This window comes from Bactrocera latifrons, unplaced genomic scaffold, assembly GCF_001853355.1.
Source record: "Bactrocera latifrons isolate USDA-ARS-PBARC rearing strain unplaced genomic scaffold, ASM185335v1 scaffold_232, whole genome shotgun sequence".
NCBI lineage: Eukaryota > Metazoa > Arthropoda > Insecta > Diptera > Tephritidae > Bactrocera > Bactrocera latifrons.
The window spans coordinates 11,343-35,776 of NW_017535875.1; the positions used below are offsets into that span (position 1 = coordinate 11,343).

The window sequence follows — 24,434 nt, forward strand, 5'->3', positions numbered from 1 at the left end:
GGAGCCAATATTTAACAATATTTAACTTTTTTTCAACTTCCACAAGCCGCTAGGAAGTGCTCCTCAATCACTGCAAAGCATCTGTTAAAAGAGTTTCGACAACGCGCTGGAGTGCTCATTATGGTGCAGTAAAAGTATTGGCTGAAAATTTTGTTGGGATAATATCTGCAATTGAAGAATTGTGTGACCAAGTCGTAAATTTAGAAACTAGAGGTGCTGCAAAAAATCTTATCTCTGCTGTGTGCAATTTCTCATTTCTTTGTTTTCTTTTCTTTTGGAATGATGTGGTAAGTGAAGTGAACAATGCTCAGATTGCATTGCAAAGCAGAGGTTTATGTGTTGATGAAATAATCATAAAACAAGAAGCACTTCGCCTATTCAGTGGAGAGAAACGGTTGCATCTAGCAGGAGAGGCAATAGATTTTGCTGTACAAAAATCGGAAGAATACAACATTTCGATGGAACTACGAATTCGTCGCAAGAAACGCATGCCCGGTGAGTTAGCCACCGATACTGGACTTACACTTAGAGCGGAACAAAAGGACATATTAGAATGTGTTGACAGATTAAATATTGAACTCGAAACACGAGTAAAGTCCATTAAAGACGTAGCTTTATTGTTTGAGCTTGTGCAGTCAAAGACCTTGCTTTCGGCAAACACTGAACACTGAAAATTTGCTATATAAAAATTTACTAATCTTTACGATGAAGTATCAGAAACAACTACTTTTAGAAATACAAAGACTGAGAAGACATTTAAAAGCGGCTAATATTACTGTCTCTAGTTGGGTGACGCTGGACTATTTGAAATTCATTGTGGAATGGGATTTTACAGCATCTCTTACGAATCTAACGGTCGCACTAAAGTTATTTATGACAATATGTGCATCAGTCGCTTCATGTGATAGAACACGAAGCAACAAAATATAAAATTTGAAAACGTGATTAGGGAGTTTGCAAGTAACAAAGCTAGAAGGAAGAAATTTTATTTTTTCACATAGTATACTAATATTTGCAATACTAGTGTTTTAATAAAATGTAAATGATTATTACTTTTTTTATTTTAAAAGTTTTGATTGAGTTTCAGGATGACACCTTCAAAATCCGCCCCGGGTGTCACCTATGCTAGCTACTACTGATATGAACATTAGTTTTATTACGATGTTGTGAGCAAAACTGATGTGCTGTGCAGAAGAAAAAGCCAATTAAATGGCTTTTGCATAAAGTTTTTGCAGATTCATTAACTATATTCTTTCAAAAAAGGAAGCATTTTTTCTAAATTATATGATTGAACTTTATCACAAGCTCTCCGTTTCCTTGCTGTCGGTAGTTTTCAAGAAAGCATTTTAAATAAATATACCTAAATGAAATAAATTTATTTATTTATTAGTTTTCCATTAAAAGTGAATTTCTGATTTCTCCAACACTGCTATTTTAATGTTTCATTAAAACACGTGCTTACACACAACAACAAGTTTACCGTTTTTTCAAAACTACCATATTTTACTAACATTTGGATGTTTACATAAGTTACATAAGATTTATCAGATTATTTTCTATACGGATTTATACAAAAGTGTTATAGGTTTATTTTAATGTTCGCAGCATTATAGGTATATAAATATATTAACTATATATATTAATATAATAACTATTTACAGAAAACTATTTATTAGGCGATTCTGCCTACAATTGTTCGACATGCTTTTGGACCTGTCTCTTATACACATCTAGATGTGTATAAGTTACAGATATATATTAATATAATAACTATTTACAGAAAACTATTTATTAGGCGATTCTGCCTACAATTGTTCGACATGCTTTTGGACCGTGCAAAAAACTGTATTGAAGTAGAAGACGACTATTTTGAAAAAAACGAATTGATTTCGCCGAAAACCCATTTTTTCTGTGTTTTTTTTAAGTCCTGTTTACTTTGGAACGCACCTTGTACATGTATAAATATCTATATCTATCTCGATTGGTTTTAGGTGGTACGTGCAACCATTAAGTGAACAAAACTATAATACTCTGTAGCAACCGGTTACTGGTTACTGGAGTATAAAAAATTAAAAAAATCAGACAACATCTATCCTAGTCCTCATATACTTAAAAGAAGAATATCAAACTCATTTGCCCCTTTGGTTGAGTTTATAGTATCACATATAATATGTATACTAGGGGTATAACTTTATTGCAACAAAATATTTACATGACCGTACATGATGAACAATGGTGAAAAAATATTAACTGCGTTTTTACTTTATTGTTTTCTTTCAAAAAGTTCCCGCACCTACGCAATTGATTTTCTTTTATTTTGATAAAAAAAAAATTGCAAAAAACGCGTTTCAAGTTTTCAAATCCCATAACCTCAATGTAAAAATTTGCACTATTTTGTGGATATCTCAAGAAACCATGCATGATATTGATATAAAATTTTGATACGATATAAAACACTACAAAATCTACGTTTCGGCATCATTAACTCAAAAAAAGTATTTTTTGATTATTTTGCAACAAATATTNATATATTTTATTTAGAGTTAGAAGCAATAAACTTAAGATTTAAACTGCGCTTAGATTTACATTTCGGTTAAATGTCTTGGTATCAATTTGATCGTTCGTTCTGCGCATATATTCGAGCGTTGTTGGTTTGCAACAAATGAGTCTTCCTTCACACAGTGTTTTAAAAAACATTTGTGCGCTGCTTTAAAAGGCTTTACCGATGTTCCTAATTTTGTGAAGTCATTTACATGAAAACGGTGGTCGGAAAACCATACGTCATACCAAGCGCCGCATTTCAATTGACAAATAGGCAACAGTTTTGAGTTGCTTAGCGATGGTAGAGTCTTAAATTTTATATAAGGAAAGATTTTATTTTTTTCATAATATTTGAACGCTTGTCCCAGCTCATACAGATACTGCATGTCAACGCGCCATTTGATGCATCTTACTTTCAATTTTTCTTTGCCTTGGGCGAAACTTTGTTTTAGAGCATCGAAATTATTGATCATTTCTGAAAATATATCGTACAGAATATTTGGTGATATTGATTTTCCATCTGTGACTCATCCATTACATGTCTTAAAATCAGATCTAAAATATGATGTTGATAGCCCACATATTGCGTTGAATGTAAACCTTTTGTTGAAAAGTATTTTTGGAGTGAGATAACTCCATTTTTGTGTCCTGTATTGACGGTTATTGTATCACACACAATCATTTTGAGGAAGCCCCACAGTTAAAAATTATCGAGAATTTCCTTGATGCCTTCAAATACGGTTGAACTTCTTCCATTATCAAGATCCAAAACCACCAATCGTACTTCTCTGAACTCATTTTTTAGCACCACGGCCTGAATTTCTCTTTTACCGAATTTCTTCCCATCAAAATGAAGACACCAAATATTATTCTTGAGTGAAGTCTTATAATCTTCTTCCAAACATTCTGCTGCTTTTAAAATTCCTGGTTGTGTTGGTGTTGTTATATTAACTCCTGATTTTGCCAATTCTTTGCATATTTTAGCAGCATTTTTGGTGGTCACATTGGCAGTTGTTACTATTTTCACTGCTGCCTTTGTTGAACAATTCGCTTGTTTAAGCCTTGAAGGTACTTCAAACTCTTCATAATTCGGGACGCAGCAATCATGTTGTTGTTGTTTTTGTAACGGCAGAATTCTGCCGAGTTAACAGTCCTTGGCCGGATAAAAATCCGGGTCCGCTCCGGTTTTTGTAGACCCGACTGTCGTGGGAACGGCGCAGCAATCATCGTTCGCGTCGCTTGATGATATTGAAGATATTGATGAGTTTAATATACTATTATTTTTGACGGAGGTATTTTCTTTAATTTTAAAAGCTATGGATGGGTGAAGCTTTACATCCTTAGTAATTGTGTACCCAACTTGTCCGTTCGTTCTTATTTGGAGTTCATACAGCTCTTTATCTTCAGTACCAAGCCACATACCGTTTTTATTCGTTACATCAAATAATTTTTTGAATGAGATTACCATGTTTGTTCCACTGCGTTTTTTTAACGATATCTGGTATGTTTCTATGAGTATTTTACGTTCAAGGGATACTTTTGTTATGATTGGAAAATTAAGTTTTGACCACAAATCAATCAGTTATTTTCCAATAATCTTGCACCTCTTCACTTTGCTTTTTGCCAATGCATTGTATCTTCCAATTATAGCGGCCTGCTTCGGAATTTTGCACAATTCGGCTTTCCAGTTCTACATGTCATAAATGGTCTAGCAAGTGATAATCCTAGCTCCCGTAGAAAGTTCTTTCTTAGTGTGGTTTTTTGTGTAGTCTGCCAATTAGGATTAATTTCCTTGAAAATGATTAACGCATTCAAAGCCGATATGTCAATTATATTAGCAAACACAGCCATCGGCCATCTATTAGTTTTCCTCTATCGAGACCGCCTATTTTGAATATAAGAGACGAATATAAACAAGTAAATCGGAACTCATCTATAACAAACCTTTAGTTTTGTTATAATAATTTATAATTGTTGATAGCTTTTTAACTCCGCGCTCGACTTTTTTAGAGTTATGCAAAGTGCTTTGTAAAATTGTACACTTATTTTTTCTACCAAAGGTAGTTTTTTGCATTTCAGAAGATTTGGCGGAATAGATCTATTTTTCCTCATAGTGCCATCGTGACACCTTTTGTTAGCAATTCCTGGCCGAGGCGGTATGAAGAAAAAAAAAATTATCCATTGTCACGTTGTGTCCCGTCAACTCACGAACCAAATCCAAAACAACACGTTGACCCTGATTTTTTTGACATGAGCTTGCACCGACTGTTTTACCCAAGTAGGGCTGAATTTTCCAAATATAGCAAGCCTCAGAACAGACGCACAATCAAAACTTAATTCCATATTTCTCAGCACCAGCAGCTGTTCATCTACGGTAGCACATTCATGAGGGTTGTAATAATCAGCTAATGAATTCGACCATTTTTCAAAAACATCTCGAATCGGTGCAAATTTATCGTCACATGTTTTTTTGCCTGCGGTTGATGGTATCATCAAATCGAATTACTTGATTGATATATTCGAACGTCTTTTTCGGCATAATATCCCTAAATATGGGACGACCATACTCTGCATCAAATCAACCGTTGACTCGTTTTTTGATCCAAAAATATACATAAAATATTTGTATAATGGGTTCCTAAATACGCAGCGCTATTTTACCTAAAATAGCTAAAATCAATATACCGATATAAGCTTGCAACAGACTGGAATCAATCCGCACGAATTCGTCGCCATACTTAGCTTTAGCCAATGCATTTGTATGCTTTAGAATTATGTTTTCTAGATGTAGAGGCAAAAATAGGAGAAAAGCATCTTTTATGTCGTTGACACGGGCTTTTGCAAATCGAGTGACGCCAGGCGAAAGACTGATAACATTCTCATTCCTAAATCTACCACTTTGCGGCTGAAATGGTTCTGGCTGCCATATTGTACCATCCTTTGATACGTACAATGGATCGGTATTTGCAGTGTAACCATGACTATCGTTAGCATCAGTTGTTGGTATATAATCCTCACCACCAGAATCACTATCATTTGAAGAGTTATCACTTTCATTAGTTTTTGACCCTTCTGGCACGTACACTTCATCACTAGCATCAGAAAAACTGCAATTATCTTCTGCTTCACTTTCATTTAGAAAAACTTCTATTTCTTCACTTGACAAATTATTTGGTTGAATTTTTTCTTTTATATCTCTTTTTTGTATAAATTAACCACAAATAACTTCTTCACTTACAAAACAAAACCCAATAACTCGCGAAACGAACAATGACAAATTAGTTTCCCGCCAAAAAAACAGATGTTTCTCATATGCGTCGAAAACGACGCAGGAGGGTAGCCAACGTAATTTTTTTAACACAATCCACAAAAAAAAAATTTGTAGAACGAAAAACAGTTTAAACAAAGCAAATTAATGTTATTAACAAAGTCGAGAAATTCAGTTGACTTCTTGCCGCCCCTTTCCATAAAAATTTAAAAAATGTATTGCTTTTGCGTCGTTTTCGACGCGAAGAGCAGATAAAGGTTAAAAGCAACTAAATTATTTGTCCACACTTTTGAATTTTTAAGAACATTTTTTTCACTCTTTTTAAAAGACATTATATTTTTGATGTTAAATAGTTATTTGTCCATATTCAATAGCTTTCGCGATGCTGGCTAAACCAAGACTGGCAAAGAGTAGCAATATAAAGACTGTAACTACTCACTTTTACCACCAGTAATAAGACAAATACAGTATTTAATTTAATTAGACTTTATTTCATCAGACTTCAGTTTCGTAGAACCTTTTACTTAACCGAACCAGAACAGACCTCCCCAACCGCGCCATTTTCATTCCTTTCCGAATCTCCACGTGCTGCCAGATCTCTCGAGCTGCCAGATCTCCACAAAGACAATGAATACAAATCGAATTGAATTAATTGTAAAATGTTACAGTTTGTCGACGCATATGGCATATTTACGTTACGTGAGGAAGAGAAGCAACGACAATGAATACAAAAGCAATTGGGAAAATACTACAGTTAGTTGACGCATATCGTAAAGTTTTGTTGTGTGGTTTTGCGTTCTTTTACGTATTTGATAATTTCGGTGATGCTTTTTTTTCTATTTATGGGTGTATTATTTTTTCACAAAATGTAGAAATATTTCTTTTATTTGTGCGTTTTCTTATCGGAATATTGCTCCCAATAACTAAACCATACCTACTCAAAGAAAAAAAAAAAACGTTTTTTGTGTTAATGATGCCGAAACGTAGATTTTATAGTGTTTTATATCGTATCAAAATTTTATATCAATATCATGGTTTCTGAGATATCCACAAAATAGTGCAAATTCTTACATTGGGGCTTATGGGATTTCAAAACTTTAAACGCGTTTTTTGCAAATTTTTTTTTTATCAAAATAAAAAAAATTCAATTGCGTTGGTGCGGGAACTTTTTGAATGAAAACAAAAAAGTAAAAACGCCATGTAAATTTTTATTTTTGAAAAACTTGTTAAAAGTTATACCCCTAATGTATACGTATCTTATTTGAGTTAATTACGTTGAATTTAATTTAAGAAAATGTTGTAATAAAGCGAAGTATCTATGACCTATTTTATAAGTTATACAACATAAGATGGAAATGAAATAAAACTCAATTAGTTTCTAACGGAATTGATATCAAACAAAAATTTGGAATCGGTTGGCCACTAATTATTATTCATTTTCAGGATTAGATTTAGTTGACTTTATAAGTCAATTAAGCCAATTTTCGGCTGGCTCACGTCCACTTTGCAAAGTTTTTAAAACAGCAAATGTAAAAATGAAGACCAGCTTACGTATGTACGTTTATAGAAGGTGATTAACATTGGAAACTTTAATCCTCTAGTAATTAACACTCGTAGAAGTCAAAAAGTATTATATTCATACGTAAAATATAAATAAGTTTATATAAAGTGCTAAAATGATAAATAATATTAATGCAAAAAAAAAAAACTTTTCATTTTTCCATTACATCTCTAACGTAATAAGATATTGTATTTATATTTCATTTAAAAATTGCGGTAAAAGCTATTCTGCTTGCCATATTAAAAAACCTAAATAACTTTGAAATTAAGATTTCAGTTTGAAATTGCATTGGCTTTTATTTCATTTTTTCCATAATCTCGGTTAATCGTCATACATAAATAAAATATCGAGTATTTATTTTGTAAAAATTTATCTTAAGCAATTATTTATTCGCTATCAACTATACAATAGTAAATAAACATAATATGTTATTTACAAGAAATATAAAGAATTTTTGTTCTCCAGTTGATGTTAAAATTGTTTAATACTCGTAAATACACTTTTTATAATTTTATAAAGCAATATACATACATGTACATATAATTTACTACAAAATGGGGTGTTTTTTTGGAATTTAGCTATAAATATTATTGGTTAGTGCGCAACAGTATAAAATAAGGAACTAAATATAGAAATTGGGTCACAGTACATAAGTACATATGACCAGATTGGCATTACACAACAAAAAAGTAATAATAAATATGTAAGTATATAAAGATACTCGTAATTAATCTTATTTTGTAAAGTATACAACTTATGGAAATTAATTTCTTATTGACTAGTAAAAGGTGTTTATCTAAAATCACTAATATGTAAGTCTGTATATGCGTGTATGCATATACAAAGCCTTTTGTATTTGTGTAATTAAACACAGGGTAAAATAATATAGGTTTACTAAGTAGTATATATAGGTTTAACGGCCAGCCTTTTATAAATAAACTAATTCGTAACTTCGTTGAACAGAAATGATCATAGTGAAACGACTAGGTATTACATTTATTCCAAAAAAAGTTTTAACGACTGTAAAACCACTAAAAATTAAGCGACTTTAAAATAATAAAATTTTCTTGATTTAACTCAAATGAATGGAACGCTCTTTTCTTTTCCCAAAAAGTTTTACGGTCATTTCCGACTCAATTGTTATTGGAGTATATTTTTCTACACTTGCCTAACTATTTTCCAAAGGCAAAATAAGTAAGTAGAAAATTTTATACAGACCCAAAACTATCATTTGAATATTTGAAGTGGTACTGGCATAAACTTAATGTATAAATTATTTGTTTGCTTCTATTAAAACTAGATTCCACATCCGATATATCGCTGAGCCTTTGATCAAACAGCTCGTGAATTGATTTACTTCAAATAATAATGCAATATCCAAAATAAAGTATATGACTTTGCACAGTTTGTTTGGTAAAACATTTAGAAAATCCCTAAATAAATAAAGGTATATGTTGAACGGTCGACCTCGTTTTATTGTTGCCTTTATATACCATATAAGTACATCAATGGCAAATAAATATATATGCTTGATTATAGTTTAGGTATACCACGGGATAAATGGTATATGTTTATAACCGTGTGCTTATGTCGTACATATGTACATTCTCATTGCCAAATCAAAATACATAATTTTAATGATATTAATCTACAATTTTAATATTTAATCTATTAGGTAAAGACGAGGTCGAAAAAGATAAAAGCCGCACCAAAGGAAATATATGTATGTAGGTTGACCCTGTTTCGGCACATGTATTTACAGATTTATAATCAAAATGTTATAAAGCAACCGAAACTATTTTAATCGTTATTAATTGTACGTACTTTTATCTAACTTCGTTTATGCATATATAAAAATACTTAAATACTTAAAAAAAAAAATATCTTATAACATATTTAAATATATGAACCATTAACTGCCAAAGGTGCTAGAAGTAACAAGTTCGGATTTAGGCATTATGTTTAAATTATATCTTCTATGGTAAGTAATTATATCTAAATACATTTACAAAAATATTTTACTCGTATATTAGCCCATGCGCATAAGATAAGAATTTTCGGTTGTGCAACGGTTTAATATATTTTCAATATGGCTATTGGCCGGTTGAGGTTGTGTACTAGTTTGTACATACATACATACATACATATGCATATGTAGATATAGTATAAACTTGAAACTCGTATTTAGTTCAGTTTTTGACTTGTAAATACATGCGGCGTGCATTTTGCTATTCTTTAAAGTTTAACTGTGTATAGTAGTGTACTATACATATGTATGTATGTTTATAGGGATGTGCGTAGTCGCATGAATGCATACAAATGTAGGCGGTAAATTCCCTGCCGTGGTTTTTGCATTGGACTGGTGCGCGTGCGCAAAAGCGGATGCTCTAGATTCTAGACTATAGCTACTGCTATCCAAACAGTTGTAATATCTATAAAGCAACAACGTAAGTATACTGATTAGCTCAAAGTTCTCTATGTGGAAGCAGTAATGGATATGTCTGCTACTCTATGGTATGTTGAGGAGAGCCACTGCCGCCGCCCATTAAGAAAGAAGTAGGGCTATGAGCAGATATGCTATCTAAATCCAGGGATCCATCGCCCTTTTCTAAAATATTGGAACCATCTTGTTTCATCATCATACGCCTCCATTTTGCTCTAGCATTTTGAAACCATACCTAAAAACAAAAAAGCATATGAATTAATAAATTAGTGCAGTTGTCATACCAAGGTTGAGAAATAAGAACATTTTTCTTTTTTAAGTTTAGTATAACCTTAATAGTTATTATTATTAAATTATCCATTGATAGTTCATATTTGAATAAAATGGACCATTAAAATAAATTTGAAGATATTAAAAGTAGTTTAACTAACCCATCAGTTTTCGCCGAAGATGTACGGGCCTTAAAGAATCGATACTGATGAATTATAAAGATACTATTCAGAATGGGAACAGTGTCATGATATAAACAAGTAAGGAAGAGCTAAGTTCGGGTGTAACCCAACATTTCATAAGGCAATTTTTCACTTGATTTCTTAAATTTTAGGCACCGTTGCACCGTTATAAGAAAAAACGCTCTCTCGAGTTTATTACGCTAACTAATTAATATATATGCGGCATAAAATCAGCCGGAAGTTCGAAAACCTTTCTATTTGGTAAATGGGAGCTAAGGAAAAAAATATTGACTTGATTAAACCAATTTTTAACATATGGATATCATATTCTCAGGAAAGGATTCTCTCCTAATTCCAATATTTACACTGACCGATATTTTCGGTAAAAAGTCAGTCATAGGCTCTGCCGTTTATATTTCCGGTTTCTGTGGGCTTGAACAGTTAGGGCCTGATGTTGACATTTTTAGATCACAAATGTTATACATATCTTAAAGGTACTATTCGCGCAAAGTTTTTTCCCGGTATATTCATTGGCTGTAAAATTCAATATTTTTGGTGTATTTAGTTATTGATTTATAGCGCGTTAAACAGTTTTTAACATTGCCCCTTGTGCTTGCGATCCGCTATACCAAATAAAGGTTTTATATCTCAATTTAACGCTTAGTTATGCCACTTTATAGGTTTTCGTTTTGTGGGCGAACTCATTCTCCCAGTTTTAATTCATGTGTTCCAGCAATGATCTAATCTAAACCGTATTAGCCAAGACAAAATAAAAACTAAAATATCATGCCTATAATACGAAATCATTTTATAATATGAAAAAAGATGGCGCAAGACATCCGTAATATTTTACTTGATGGTTTGCATATGATATATTATGACTTTTGACACTATGACACTTCAACTAATTTTCGCTAATTGGGAATCTCAGTAATAGCATGAATCTCCACATTGCGAATTCTCTTCCTCCATTTTTCCCATGACGTTGCTATAATTCACCTGCTAAGTAAGAATGATGAAAGTCCATGTGGTGCCGAATATTAATTAGATCAGTTTAAGATTGAGGTATGAACCTTTAGTGTAAGCTACTCAATTACATTAACTTTAGATCCTCACATTACTTCTACTTAATTTACCAAGATTTGTCTCTAAACGTTATAATAATCTTAAAGTGCTCACCCGGGGTAGATATTATATACTCATTAAATTGTTTTGAGAACTTTTGGTTGGTCAGTAAAGAAGATATTATGTATCAACTAAGTTAAAATATTTCACTTAACAGCATGTGCTTCGGTATAAAAAATGTAAATCCAGATATAGGGAATGAAAGAGCATTATAGAAATTTGAGAACTTCCGAGGAGGAAGAAGGAAGGAGTTTGCTTTTAGAGGTAATAATCGAAAATTTAACAATACTAAAGCCTTATATGATTTATAACTGCTATAGCAAAACTACCACATGAAATACCTTCCATATAACATTAAATTAAATTACATACGATTAATTAATTTTACATTACATAAATCAAGTACCCTTGAAGATATAGGAATAAAACTTTGCTCTATAGGTGTGGCATCTCTCATCTAAAAATGGAACATAATCGGTATTTCGAAACTTCAATTTTAATGGGCAATGTTTATTATCATTCTTTGGAATTTATTTTTGAATATTATCTTTTTCAAATGTTGGTCGCGGCTACGTCTCAAATGATCCATCCGTTGAGTTCAATTTCGATGACTTGTTCGGGAATTTCGACTGGTAACTGCATCGGGATTGTTCACATAGACTTTTGAATTCACATATCCTTACAGGAGTAAGTTTAACGGTGTGATATCGCACGATCTTTGTGGCCAATCGACCGATCCAAATTATCTGCTCACCGAAGTGTTCTCTCAATAAATCTATTGATTGATACGAAGCTGGCGCCGTCTTGTTGAAACCAATGTTGCCTAGATCACAAGCTTCAATTTCAGTCATCAAATACTCGGTTATCATGACGCGATAATGGTCGCCAATGGTGGTTATGTTCCGCATTATTTTTGAAGAAATAGGGACCGATGATTCTATCGGGCCACAAACCAAAACTACCCGTTGTTTTTACTGGATGAAGTGGTAGCTTTTGAATCCCTTCAGGCTGCTCTTTGTCCCACAAGTGGCAATTTAGCTTGTTTACATACCCATTGAACCAGAAATGGGCCTCTTCGCTAAACTAAGTTTGGCTCGAAAACGTCAGATCTTCTTGGAGGTTTTCAAGAGCCCGCAGGGGGCGATGTCGCTTGGGTCGAGCAGTTTCAGTTTTTTGCACAAACTATATTTTGTACGCGGAGGATGGAGTCGTGTGTTGAAGTTCACGCAAGTAAGGAAAGTTCTCTGATCACCGTTCACTTGGGAGTGGCCAGAAACGATTCTTTTACATACATATGACTCAAGCAGCTCACGACTTCCGGTCTTTGACMAAGTACCCTCTGGGTAGCCTAAGAACATCCGTTTGAAGGCGAAATATTCCCTACTTACTGTTGTGCGTATGGGTTTGGGACCCGCCACGTAAAACAACCACCCCCATGGTAAACGAATTAAGGACTTTGATTTGAGGGCATGCAACTGGAATGTCCGGTCTCTTAATTGGTAAGGTGCTGCTGCCCAGCTGCTTGATGACCTTGTGAAAATAAAGGCTGACATCACCGCCGTCCAAGAAATGCGATGAACGGGACAAGGACAGAGACGAGTAGGTCCTTGTGGCATTTACTACAGTGGCCATATAAAGAAGCGTAGGTTTGGTGTGGGATTCGTGGTGGGAGAGAGACTGCGTCGCCGAATACTATCATTCACTCCGGTGAATGAACGTCTAGCCACGATCCGCATCAAAGCGAAGTTCTTCAACATATCGCTGATTTGCGCCCACGCCCCGACGTAAGAGAAGGACGCTGTAGCCAAAGATGCCTTTTATGAGTGCTTGGAACGCAGTTATGAGAGCTGCCCCCGCCACGATGTCATCGTGCTTGGCGACCTTAATGCCAGGGTGGGAAAAGAAGGTATATTTGGCACTACGGTCGGTAAATTCAGCCTCCACGACGAAACATCACCAAATGGGTTGAGGCTGATCGACTTCTGTAGTATTAGATTCCAGCATACGAAGATATATAAAGCTACCTGGCTGTCTCCGGATCGAAAAACCACACACCAGATCGATCACGTAATGATAGGCGGAAGACATGTCTCCAGTATTCTAGACGTGCGTACGCTCCGAGGTCCTAATATCGATTCGGACCATTATCTTGTTGCTACCAAGATACGCACCTGCTTCTGTGCAGCAAAAAATGCACGCCATGAAACACAAGGAAGGTTCGAAAGAAAGCTGCAATCACAACAGACAGAAGAACGATTTTCTACTCGGCTTGCACTCCTGCTCTCTGAGAGTACTCGTCAACAACTCGGTATAAGGGAACTGTGAGAYGGCATTTCAAACTCCTTACGTACAGCTGCAACCGAAACCATTGGTTTTCGGAAAGTGCAAAAGAACAGCTGTTACGACGAGGAGTGCTGTGTCGCAGCGGAGAGAAAACGGGCTGCCTACCTCACAACGTTACGATCGACCATGTTCGTGATGGGATAGATACCGAGAGTTGAAGAGGGAAGCGAGACGCATTTGCAGGCAGAAAAAGAAAGAGGCCGAAATGCGTGAGTACGAAGAGCTTGATAAGCTGACCGGCAGGGGTAATGCTCGAAAATTCTATGAAAAAATGCGGCGGCACTTCTCCAGCCTGCTGAATGGCAGTGAACGCACAACGCCAGGAGAAGGCGAACCCGATTCAACAATCGATGACGATGGAGAAGACGTTCCATTGCCCGATCATGAGAAAGAAAATAGCAATTACACGACTCACGAACAACAAAGCGGCGGGGGCGATGGATTGCCGGCCGAGCTATTCAAACACGGCGGCGAAGGACTGATAGAGGGTCCCTCTTTGTAAGATATGGTCGAACGAAATCATGCCCAACATTGGAATTTAAGTGTGCTATGCCCAATATGCACATGATTGATATCATCGGCCTCAACACCCGCTTAGTTACCCGCCCCGTTAGTTCTGCTTTCTCCCTACTAGACAAGAAAGCAAAACAAATGGGTCCGGCAGTGAACTAGGGCAAGACGAAATAACTCCTGTCGCACTCGCGACTAGGCTCTCACGTCACTGTTGACAGTGATAACTTTGAAGTCGTAGATAATTTCGTCTATCTTGGAACCAATGTAAACACCACCAACAATGTCAGCCTGGAAATCCAACGCAGGACAACTCTTGCCAACAGGTGCTACTTCGGATTGAGTAGGCAATTGAGAAACAAAGTCCTCTCTCGACGAACAAAAACCAAACTCTATAAGTCACTCATAATTCCCGTCCTGCTATATGGTGCAGAGGCTTGGACGATGACAACAACTGCTGAGTCGAATTTGCGAGTTTTCGAGAGAAAAGTTCTGCGAAAGATTTATAGTCCTTTGCGCGTTGGCCATGGCGAATATCGCATTCGGTGAAACGATGAGCTGTATGAGATATACGACGACATTAACATAGTTCAGCGAATTTAAAGACAGCGGCTACTCTGGCTAGGTCATGCTCCTAGGCTAGAAAGAGCTCCACTCCGTTGGAAGGACCAGGTGGAGAAGGACGTGGCTACGCTTGGAATATCCAATTGGCGCCACGTAGCGAAAAGAAGAAACGACTGGCGCGCTGTTGTTAACTCGGCTATAATCGCGTAAGCGGTGTCTAAGCCAATTAAGAAGAAAGATATTTTGTACGCTTTCAATTTAAGATTTCTACGTAAAATATTCAAAGTCGTTCCAATCATCAGTTCGAGATGTTGCGAACGATCCTTGTGTACACTCTCAGCTACGGCTTCAATATATATACATAATATATTATATATATGTATACATAAATTCATCAGCGTCTTGAACGCATTTTGAGCTTTTCAATACAGTCGTAAAGAACACGTTTATGTTCTGAAGATTTAAACTCACTATTATTATATATTATTTTTGCTTACAACTTATGTGGATAATAAAAATATAACAAATTTACTTGTAAAACTCTCTTTGGCAGCCCTGTTTTTTGGGAAAGTTGTTTCAAATCCTTGGCATCCGGATTGTGGTTTATATTAAAATAAGACTTCATCGTACGCAATTGGTGGTGTTTAAAAGAGGTTCGCATCCGTTTCGTCCGGGAAGCAGTCATTTGAGATCCACGTCCAAAGTCCAGATATTCCGTATTCAAATCTGTCGAAAATTAATATAAAAATTTAGCTTATTAAATTTCGATAAAATCTTCATTTCAATTAATTCAATTTAAAATTCCTTCTCGTATACAGTATCTAAAAAGTGTGCTATTACCAGTATATCTATGTAGTTCACTCTCTCGTACTAATCTACATGTAAACCTATACATACGACTCGATAGAATAGCATATAGGAAGTATAATCCGTAAGGGCTTTAGTTTGTTAAACAAGTGAAAACCGTGTAAGGATTACGCTCCTATTTATAATAAAATAATTTTTCCAGTATATTTGAATACGAATCAAGAGTAATTGGAATAAGAAGTGAGCAATATGTTTAAAATGCTTTAATTATTTACATTATCTATGCCTATTACTTTTATTTACCTAAATTGGCAGTGAGCCCTTCAATATCCTTAGGTTTACGTTTCCGAGGTCTACCTTTTTGCCGCGGCGCCTGCGTTAGTCCTGAGATTACATGTGAAGTTGGCATATATATGCCACTAGGAACAATACGAGAGGGATCTGAATGCGGACTGGAGGACTCATTTTGAGGAGAATCGAAGTCTGCGCAATAAGCGAATGAACCTCCAAGTCTTGTTGACGTTGAATCGCCTTCGCGTGCGATGCTGTAATGAGTTCTGTGGAATTAATATAAATGACGGTTATTATATCTTTATTTATACATAAGACTTTACCTGCAGTATATAAGAGCGTCTATAATTCCATATTGATCGCCTTTGGTAAGTGGCGCATTACAAATCGTACAACAAAAGCAGTTTACGTGAAACACTAAGCTTCTGGCTCTCATTACTAATTCTGTCGAACTAATCGATGCTCGACATTTTGAACAGCGCCTCGTCCCAAAAAAACTGCAAAAAAATAATTTAAAAATTTAATAAATAAGCAATTTATACTAAATGCGTTTTATGATATTAAGCATTTTATTAAAACCATAATCTAAAAGCTTCAATAAATGGTTAGGTTAAAGTTTTTATATTCTTAATACTCTCTAAAATCTTTTCATCTTATTAATATTTCATTCAACTTGCAATATATTTTGGTATTTTTTAAAACAATTTACAAAACTTTAAGTTTTTCTTATATGGCTTACTTATGTACATATACGAGCAGTACATGTAGGTATGTACATGCGTATGTGCATATAGATTTGACCGGAGAACATGCCTGTAGTAGGGGAGCCCAAGCGGGGATTTTCCAAGTTACTAAGCGTGTCAGAAAATTTTATGGAGAGAAACATTGGTCCTTTTTATGTAAAAAGGACATCAAGTTCATCCCCCTGTATAAAAATCTGACGCGCTCGAGTATCTCATGGTCACCTTTTTTTTTACAAGTTTTAAAATCAGTCATGACTTTTGGTCACTTCGAAATTGTCAAAAATGTAAATGGCACACTCTTTAGAGGTTCATTAACATTCACTTTGAAAATCTGACACGCTCGAATAACGTTTCCATGACGCTCCAGTAACTTCAAATTTAGCACTCCAGGCTCCCCTACTACTGTCTTCGACTCAAAACAAAAAAGAATTTGGATTATTAGTTATCGTGTTATCCGGAATATTGTAAGGAAAAAAAAAAAAAAAAAACGCATAACAAAGCTCTGGAATAAATATAGAAACTTTTATACTTAAGTTATACTATTTGAATTAGTATTTACGTACAGTAGGTAGAAAACATAAGTTATCAAAACAGCGCTGATTGAACCGCTTTACGCTTTATGCTATGCTATGTCGCAGCGGAGAGAAAACAGGCTGCCTACCCCGCAACGTTACGATCGACCACAACACGTGCCGGATGGGATATTCATATACCGAGAAATGAAGAGGAAAGCAAGACGCCTTTTCAGACAGAAAAAGAAAGAGGTCGAAATGCATGAGTACGAAGAGCTTGATAAGCTGACCGACAAGGGTAATGGTCGAAAGTTCTACGAAAAAATGCAGCGGCTTACAGAAGCTTTCAAGACCGGAGCACACTATTGTAGAACCCCCAAAGGTGATCTAGTCACCGATGCCCAGAGCATACTTAAATTATGGAGGGAACACTTCTCCAGTCTGCTGAATGTCAGTGAACGCGCAACGTCACGAGAAGGCGAATCCGATTCCCCAATCGATGACGATGGAGCAGACGTTCCATTGCCCGACCAGGAAGAAGTTCTAATAGCAATTAGCCGCCTGAAAAACAACAAAGCGGCGGGGCCGATGGATTGATGGCCGAGCTATTCAAACACGGTGCCGAATAACTGATAAGGAGCATGTATCAGCTTCTTTGTAAAATATGGTCGGACGAAAGCATGCCCAACGATTGGTTTTTAAATGTGCTAAGCCCAATCCATAAAAAGGGAGACCCCCCAATCTGCGCCAACTACCGTGTTATAAGCCTCCTCAACATCACATATAAGGTTCTATCGAGCGTGTTGCGTAAAAGATTAAAGCTCACCGTCAATGAACTAATTGGACCTTATCAGTGTGGCTTTAGACCCGGCAAATCAACAACCGACCAGATATTCACCATGCGCCAAATCTTGGAAAAGACCCGTGAAAGGAGAATGCCTTTATGCCGCGATGTCTGAATTTGGTATCCCCGCAGAACTAATAGGACTGTGTAAACTGACGTTGAGCAACACCAAAGGCTCCGTCAGAATCGGGACGGACCTCTCTGAGCCGTTCGATACCAAAGGAGGTTTCAGACAAGGCGATTCCTTATCGTGCGTGGCGTATGCCGATGATATTGATATTGATATCATCGGCCTCAACACCCGCGCCGTTAGTTCTGCTTTCTCCAGACTGGACAAGGAAGCAACGCAAATGGGTCTAGCARTGAACGAGGGCAAGACGAAATATCTGCTGTCATCAAACAAACAGTCGTCGCACTCGCGACTAGGCACGCACGTCACTGTTGACAGTCATAACTTTGAAGTTGTAGATAATTTCGTCTACCTTGGAACCAGCGTAAACACCACCAACAATGTCAGCCTAGAAATCCAACGCAGGATAACTCTTGCCAACAGGTGCTACTTCGGGCTGAGTAGGCAATTGAGAAGCAAAGKCCTCTCTCGACAAACAAAAACCAAACTTTATAAGTCATTCATAATTCCCGTCCTGCTATATGGTGCAGAGACTCGGATGAGTCGACGTTGCGAGTTTTCGAGAGAAAAGTTCTGCGAAAGATTTATGGTCCTTTGCGCGTTGGCCACGGCGACTATCGCAATCGATGGAACGATGAGCTGTACGAGATATACGACGACATTGACATAGTTCAGCGAATTAAAAGACAAAGAGGGGCTACGTTTGCTAGGTCATGTTGTCCGAATGGACGAAAACACTTCAGCTCTGAAAGTATTCGACGCTGTATCCGCCAGGGGAAGCAGAGGAAGAGGAAGACCTCCACACTGGACCAGGACCATCCTATTTTCGCCATGTAGGCGTTTTATTACTGAACAATTTAATAAAAGCCAGGTTGCAATACGTAAAGTCATTGCCGCCTACAACAAAGAAAATCGAGTCATCAGGAAGAAAAAGTAATGGCGCCCAAAAATAACAACGGGAGAGTTGATAAACGAATTTTGGATATTCCAATTCTGATCCCTCCAAATCAGTTTCAAAAATTCACGCACATCTTATAAAAGATGACAAGAATGCCCCCTCAGTGAACACTGTCCGTAACGAATTGCACCAAACCAATATTCACGGTCGCGTTGCAAGAAAGTTACTCTACCTACGACAATCATTTTATAAAGAGCACATATTAAAATTTTAAAATTTTTGGCATAAAGTGCTCTGGAGTGTTGAATCGATGATTTGTCTTCATTATTCCCACTGTATGGTTTACGTTTGAAGCTCACCCGAACAGGAACTATTATACAAGTGCACTCTACACACAGTTAAGTCGGTGGAAAAGGGCTTAATGGTTTGGGGATGCTTATCTTCGAATGGCCCTAGCAATATTGTAATCCTGGAAGGAAAAATTACTGCTGCCGTTTATTTAAATATTTTAAAGGAGCACGCCATCCGTGATTGTCGCCGACTAATTGGGCCGGATATCCTTCTTCAACAGGACAACGCGCCCATTCCTACTGCAAAAATCATCACAGAAGATCTACGAAATGAAAATGTGAGTGTATTGAAATGGCCTCCTCAAAGCCCTGACTTGTCACTAATTGAAAAGGCTTTGGCAATCCTTAAGATGCCGATAACTGAGGAGAAACCCTAAAACCTGGTTGATTTGAAGAACTGCATCTATAACATTTGGAATAACTTTTCTCAAAATTAGTGTTTGAAGCTTGCCAACTTCATGAAATAACGATTGGGTCAACTAGTAAGATATTATTATGGACATTGTGGATATTAAACATATTGATAACTTATTTTTTCTACATGCAATTTACCGTATGTGTGTATGTTTTCCTTTTATAAAAACAATTAACTTCTCGTTTGTTTTAAAATTACTTTATCTTGACACTTTGAAATATGGTCTCAATAAAAAAATATTTCTTTTGAAAAATATAAACTTTTAAACTTTATTCACTTCGCTGATTTCTTTTTCACTTTGATAACTTACTTTTTCTTCCTACTGTATATATGTATACACATAAATTATTAAAAATGCTGCACAACCTTTACATTTTTACAAATTGCGTGAGTATTTAATTTTAGTTCCCGCACGAACTTATGTAGTAGTTCCTTAGTTATTTAAGATGATTATTGGGAATGATACTTCCAAATCAATCACAGTAATTTTCGCACGTACAACGGGTATCATTCTCATTTGGCTGCCTCTAAATTATAGTTAAGTGAAATTATAACTTGCTTTATCACTCGACTATGGATATTTACATATATACAACATATGTAGGTGGTATGTATAAGTAATCTTCGATATACGCTCCTGTATTATTGAAGGCAATTTAGTGCATGCTACTGTATTTGATTTTAAATTGGCAATCCAAAAAGGATGCATATATGGTATAATAGTATATATGGATATGCTACTTAAATCGCCATAAGTAACTGAATATGTTCCTTTTGAACGATGTTCATAAGATTTTGATTTATTGAGGTAGTCTAAAATTGAATTTAACTTGAAAACCTATTTACATACAGGGTATAGTAAAAATAATTCAATTAGTTTCCCAATAATAATAATAAGCACATAGTAATGCATATCTGAGGCGTTATACAGATAAGATTTCGCTTGAATCGTGCATGCGTCAAAGACCACCATTAGAAGAAAATACTTCATATTTTACAGTTTTCTTTGGTATTGGCGAAAATTGTCGAGTCTGACTGTCAGGTAAACACTATTTAGTAAGCCGGGAAATAAAATATGACAGGGAAATAGTGTATTACCAGAAAAACTCCAGGTCAGATACATCCATAGTGACTCGTCAGAAGGTACGAGAGCTTTGTTGGAAAGATTTTACGCATCCACCTCATAGTTCAGGTCTGTCTGGCAATTATTCATAACATTATAGCACAGTTTTTTCTTTAACTAAAAATGACAAGGAGTTATCGAATAAGGGAACATATGGATGTAACTGTAAAACCTTCAATTGAATGAAAAAATAATGCATTTATTTTTACTAGACCTCATATTTAAATATAAGCAGAGGTATACATATAATATTTTAATAATTCTATATCCTATTAATATCTATTTGATTATTATATAATGTATCGATTGTATCGTAAAATTTCTGTTTATTGTAGAATTTTCTGAGTTCAATTTAAGAATCTAAAAGACAAAATTTTGGGCATACATTAATATTTTTACAAGGCAAGTTGGGAGGGTCTAAATTTTACTGATTTTTTAGTTAATTCATATGTAAACCTAGAGCTTGTATATTTTTAATAGATGGAAACATAACCTTTATGTGGAAGATGGGTTAAGATATTATCTGAATGTAAAACTCCTATCAAAGGACGGGAACATCGCTTCGATCATAAGCCTTTTGTACAACAAACATTTGATGATATTAATATTTTGATTAAAACCAAAACGCAAACACTTCAATAAACGATTAATTTAATGTTGAAGCAAACTGTAAGGAAACTCAGAAAACTTATTGATCACAAATTTGACATGCTTGTACATTGCTTGATATCAACTGCCTGTGTTGTCAGACAATTGCACGAGTCCTTTCCTATTAACTATGACTCTGCAATAGATAATGAAATTTATTAGATTTTTGAATTTAAGACGACCTAGAAAGCTGGGTAACAGGAAAAACTAAGATAATGTATGTTTATCCATTATACTCTGAACAAGTTTGTCACGATGTTTGTAACACTCTAAAGAAAACGTCGGATACTGTTTGTTTGATCGTCTGCATATACCATACTATATCGATCAGAAGTTTTGCACATATTATTTTCTTACCAAGGAGTTGTTGCTTACATATTAGAGTATACAATGCATATCATACAAACAGAACGATGGAAATCATGTCCTTGTATATAACACTTTATTATTCGACAAGTTATCTTCATGAAATTTGGCGTAGATTACTATTCAATACACCGCTAAACTCTCCGAACAGATCAGACCGCTTTAGCTTATAACCGCTATTTAAACTGACTGATCAGAATAAAAATATTTTTATAGCCTAATGTTTTTTTTTCTGTTTTAAAGTTTTTATATGAAGTCACTGGGAATTTTATGATAATTTAGGAAGATAGCATAGAACCGTTAGGCACATAAATAATGCGAAACATGGGCATACAAAGTAAAATATAAAAAATAAATACATATGTATACATGTATACTTTATGTAAGCATACCTACTGGTACACGTACATTTAATCTTCATGCATGTAAGTGTATGAAAATATAAATACTTTATAAAAAAATATGATATTAGTTCTACTCAGACACCTCTAGCGCCAAAAAACTCCCTACCAATCTGCTTGTCTGGTTGTTCGCCAGGTCCCCACCCGAGAAAAATGAATTATTATTATTGCCATGTAAAAGAGCAGGCAAGATGTCAAAGTGACATCTTTTAATATATGATTATGCCTTTGAGTGCTCGAAATCTGATATGTGCGCTCGCTCGTGATGTCGCTACCCTCACAATTCACAATGAAATTCCCACACAAGCATATGCATGTGGACGGCTATATTGTGCAGATTTATGTACATGTTGTATTTATATATCATATATACATACACATGTGTAAATATGTACTTGTTTATATGAGTTAAGAACTTGCAACTTCTGCTCTTGAAACTGTTGCTGCCGTTGTGGCTGCTGTTGTGTGGTTGCTGCTGTTTCTGGTGACATCCAATCGCCCGCCAAGCGTGAAAACAGCAATGAAGCAACAAAGCATTACGGAGATGGTGAATGAGTCTAATCTTGTCTGGCCTGATGTGTCTACAATTTCAGTGTGGAGCTTCTGTAGTGGTCGTGTACAAGTGCCAGTTTGACTTTTCTGCTTTACTTGGTGCGGAACGAAGGGGCGGGAAGATATCTGATGAAAAATATGTGGCTGATATGTTGCGTTTCGAAACAGTAAAACCCAAATTCATCTTTATGCGATTCGGCAATAACGCTAACAGCACCGGGCATTCGAACGGATACTTCTCTGTTAGCACTAAGGCAGGCCAATCGGAGGCTTTCACATTACACATTACACAATATTGTTATTATTTTTATTTTATACATGTACATTGTTCTAAGGTGCTGAGCAGTGCTTTTGTACTTCTTCAGCAGGTGTTTGAATTATTTCTTTCATTTAGATAGGGCGATGAATCGCTATCAATGCGTTACATTTATTTTGTTATTGTTTACAAAATTTTATTTTATTTTATATAATTAGTTTTTTTTTGTTTTTTTAATTATGGTCCGTAAATGACCTCCATGATCATCCACGCATATGCGAAACATAATGAGAAAAGCATTCCTTCCGGTCCGGATTACCTCAATTATTAATGGACTGCTTCAGTTCACTCAGATTTTTGGGCTTTGTTTTGTATATTTCTAGTTTGACCTAACTTCATAAAAAAGCCTGGCGCAGCCAAGCCACTACGGTCATCTTGCGATACTTCCATATTACTGATACCGTACTATAATTTTCTTCAACTGTTGACGGATTTATTTTCTAAATAGACGATTGCCCTAAGTTCATGTAAATGTCTATAGAATATATTATATATTACATATCATTTTTAGTTTTCAGTGGTTTAGTCCATTTGGATGAGTGCCCATTAGGTTACGGAGTGATCTAATGTCCAAAGATTCAGATTTATTACGATTAAACTCCAAACACAGCTGAGAAAAATAATTTGTTGTTATACTTGGTGGATTGTGAGTTCCAGAAGCACTTTTCACAGAGCTTTCGCACAAAATAATATCATCTAATAATAATAATCCAGGAAGTGTGAAACTAAAATTAGCTTCAAAAAGTTAATTCTACTTAACTGTCTATATCATACAGTAAGATTGAAAAATATATTTGGTCAAAGGTAGTTTATCTAATTTTACAATCTAAGGACAACATGACATCCTCTTAAAATTCTTGTAAATAGCACGAGAAATCTACCTTCACACAGATTCGCAATTCTTTATCAAATCAAAATCATATTTATTCTAGCCTTGAATAATTTTGGGATGCACCGACTTATAAAAATTGATTCTGTCTCTATTTCATTTAATAACTAACAATTAATATATTGTGGAACAGTCGATTTACCAGAGAGAAAGTATCATCTACATATCGTCACCTAAAATGCAAAACAACGTATGATCAAAAAAAATTCTAAATTGAGTATTTTATTAATTACGAATCACTACTTCAAATCACATACATATAAATAATTATACCCAACATGTTTAAAATTTTAAGGTTCTGCTAACAGATATAACCTAGTTTAAACCAAAACAAGGTGCAAG

General features: G+C 35.4%; 1 protein-coding gene across 7 annotated transcripts in view; it reads right to left on the bottom strand.

The window, feature by feature from the left end:
* Nucleotides 1–7,916: 7,916 nt before the first annotated feature.
* LOC108968917 (protein apterous) overlaps nt 7,917–24,434 on the bottom strand; it is a 55,516-nt gene continuing 38,998 nt past the window's right edge. For all 7 annotated transcript variants that reach the window (XM_018933272.1, XM_018933269.1, XM_018933267.1 and 4 more), the window contains 4 exons: nt 16,229–16,402; nt 15,918–16,171; nt 15,340–15,533; nt 7,917–10,048 (listed from right to left, as the gene is read on the bottom strand). In XM_018933272.1, coding sequence (XP_018788817.1) covers nt 9,875–10,048; nt 15,340–15,533; nt 15,918–16,171; nt 16,229–16,402 — 796 coding nt within the window. In that variant the 3' untranslated portion in view covers nt 7,917–9,874. The remainder of the gene's footprint in view (nt 10,049–15,339; nt 15,534–15,917; nt 16,172–16,228; nt 16,403–24,434) is intronic.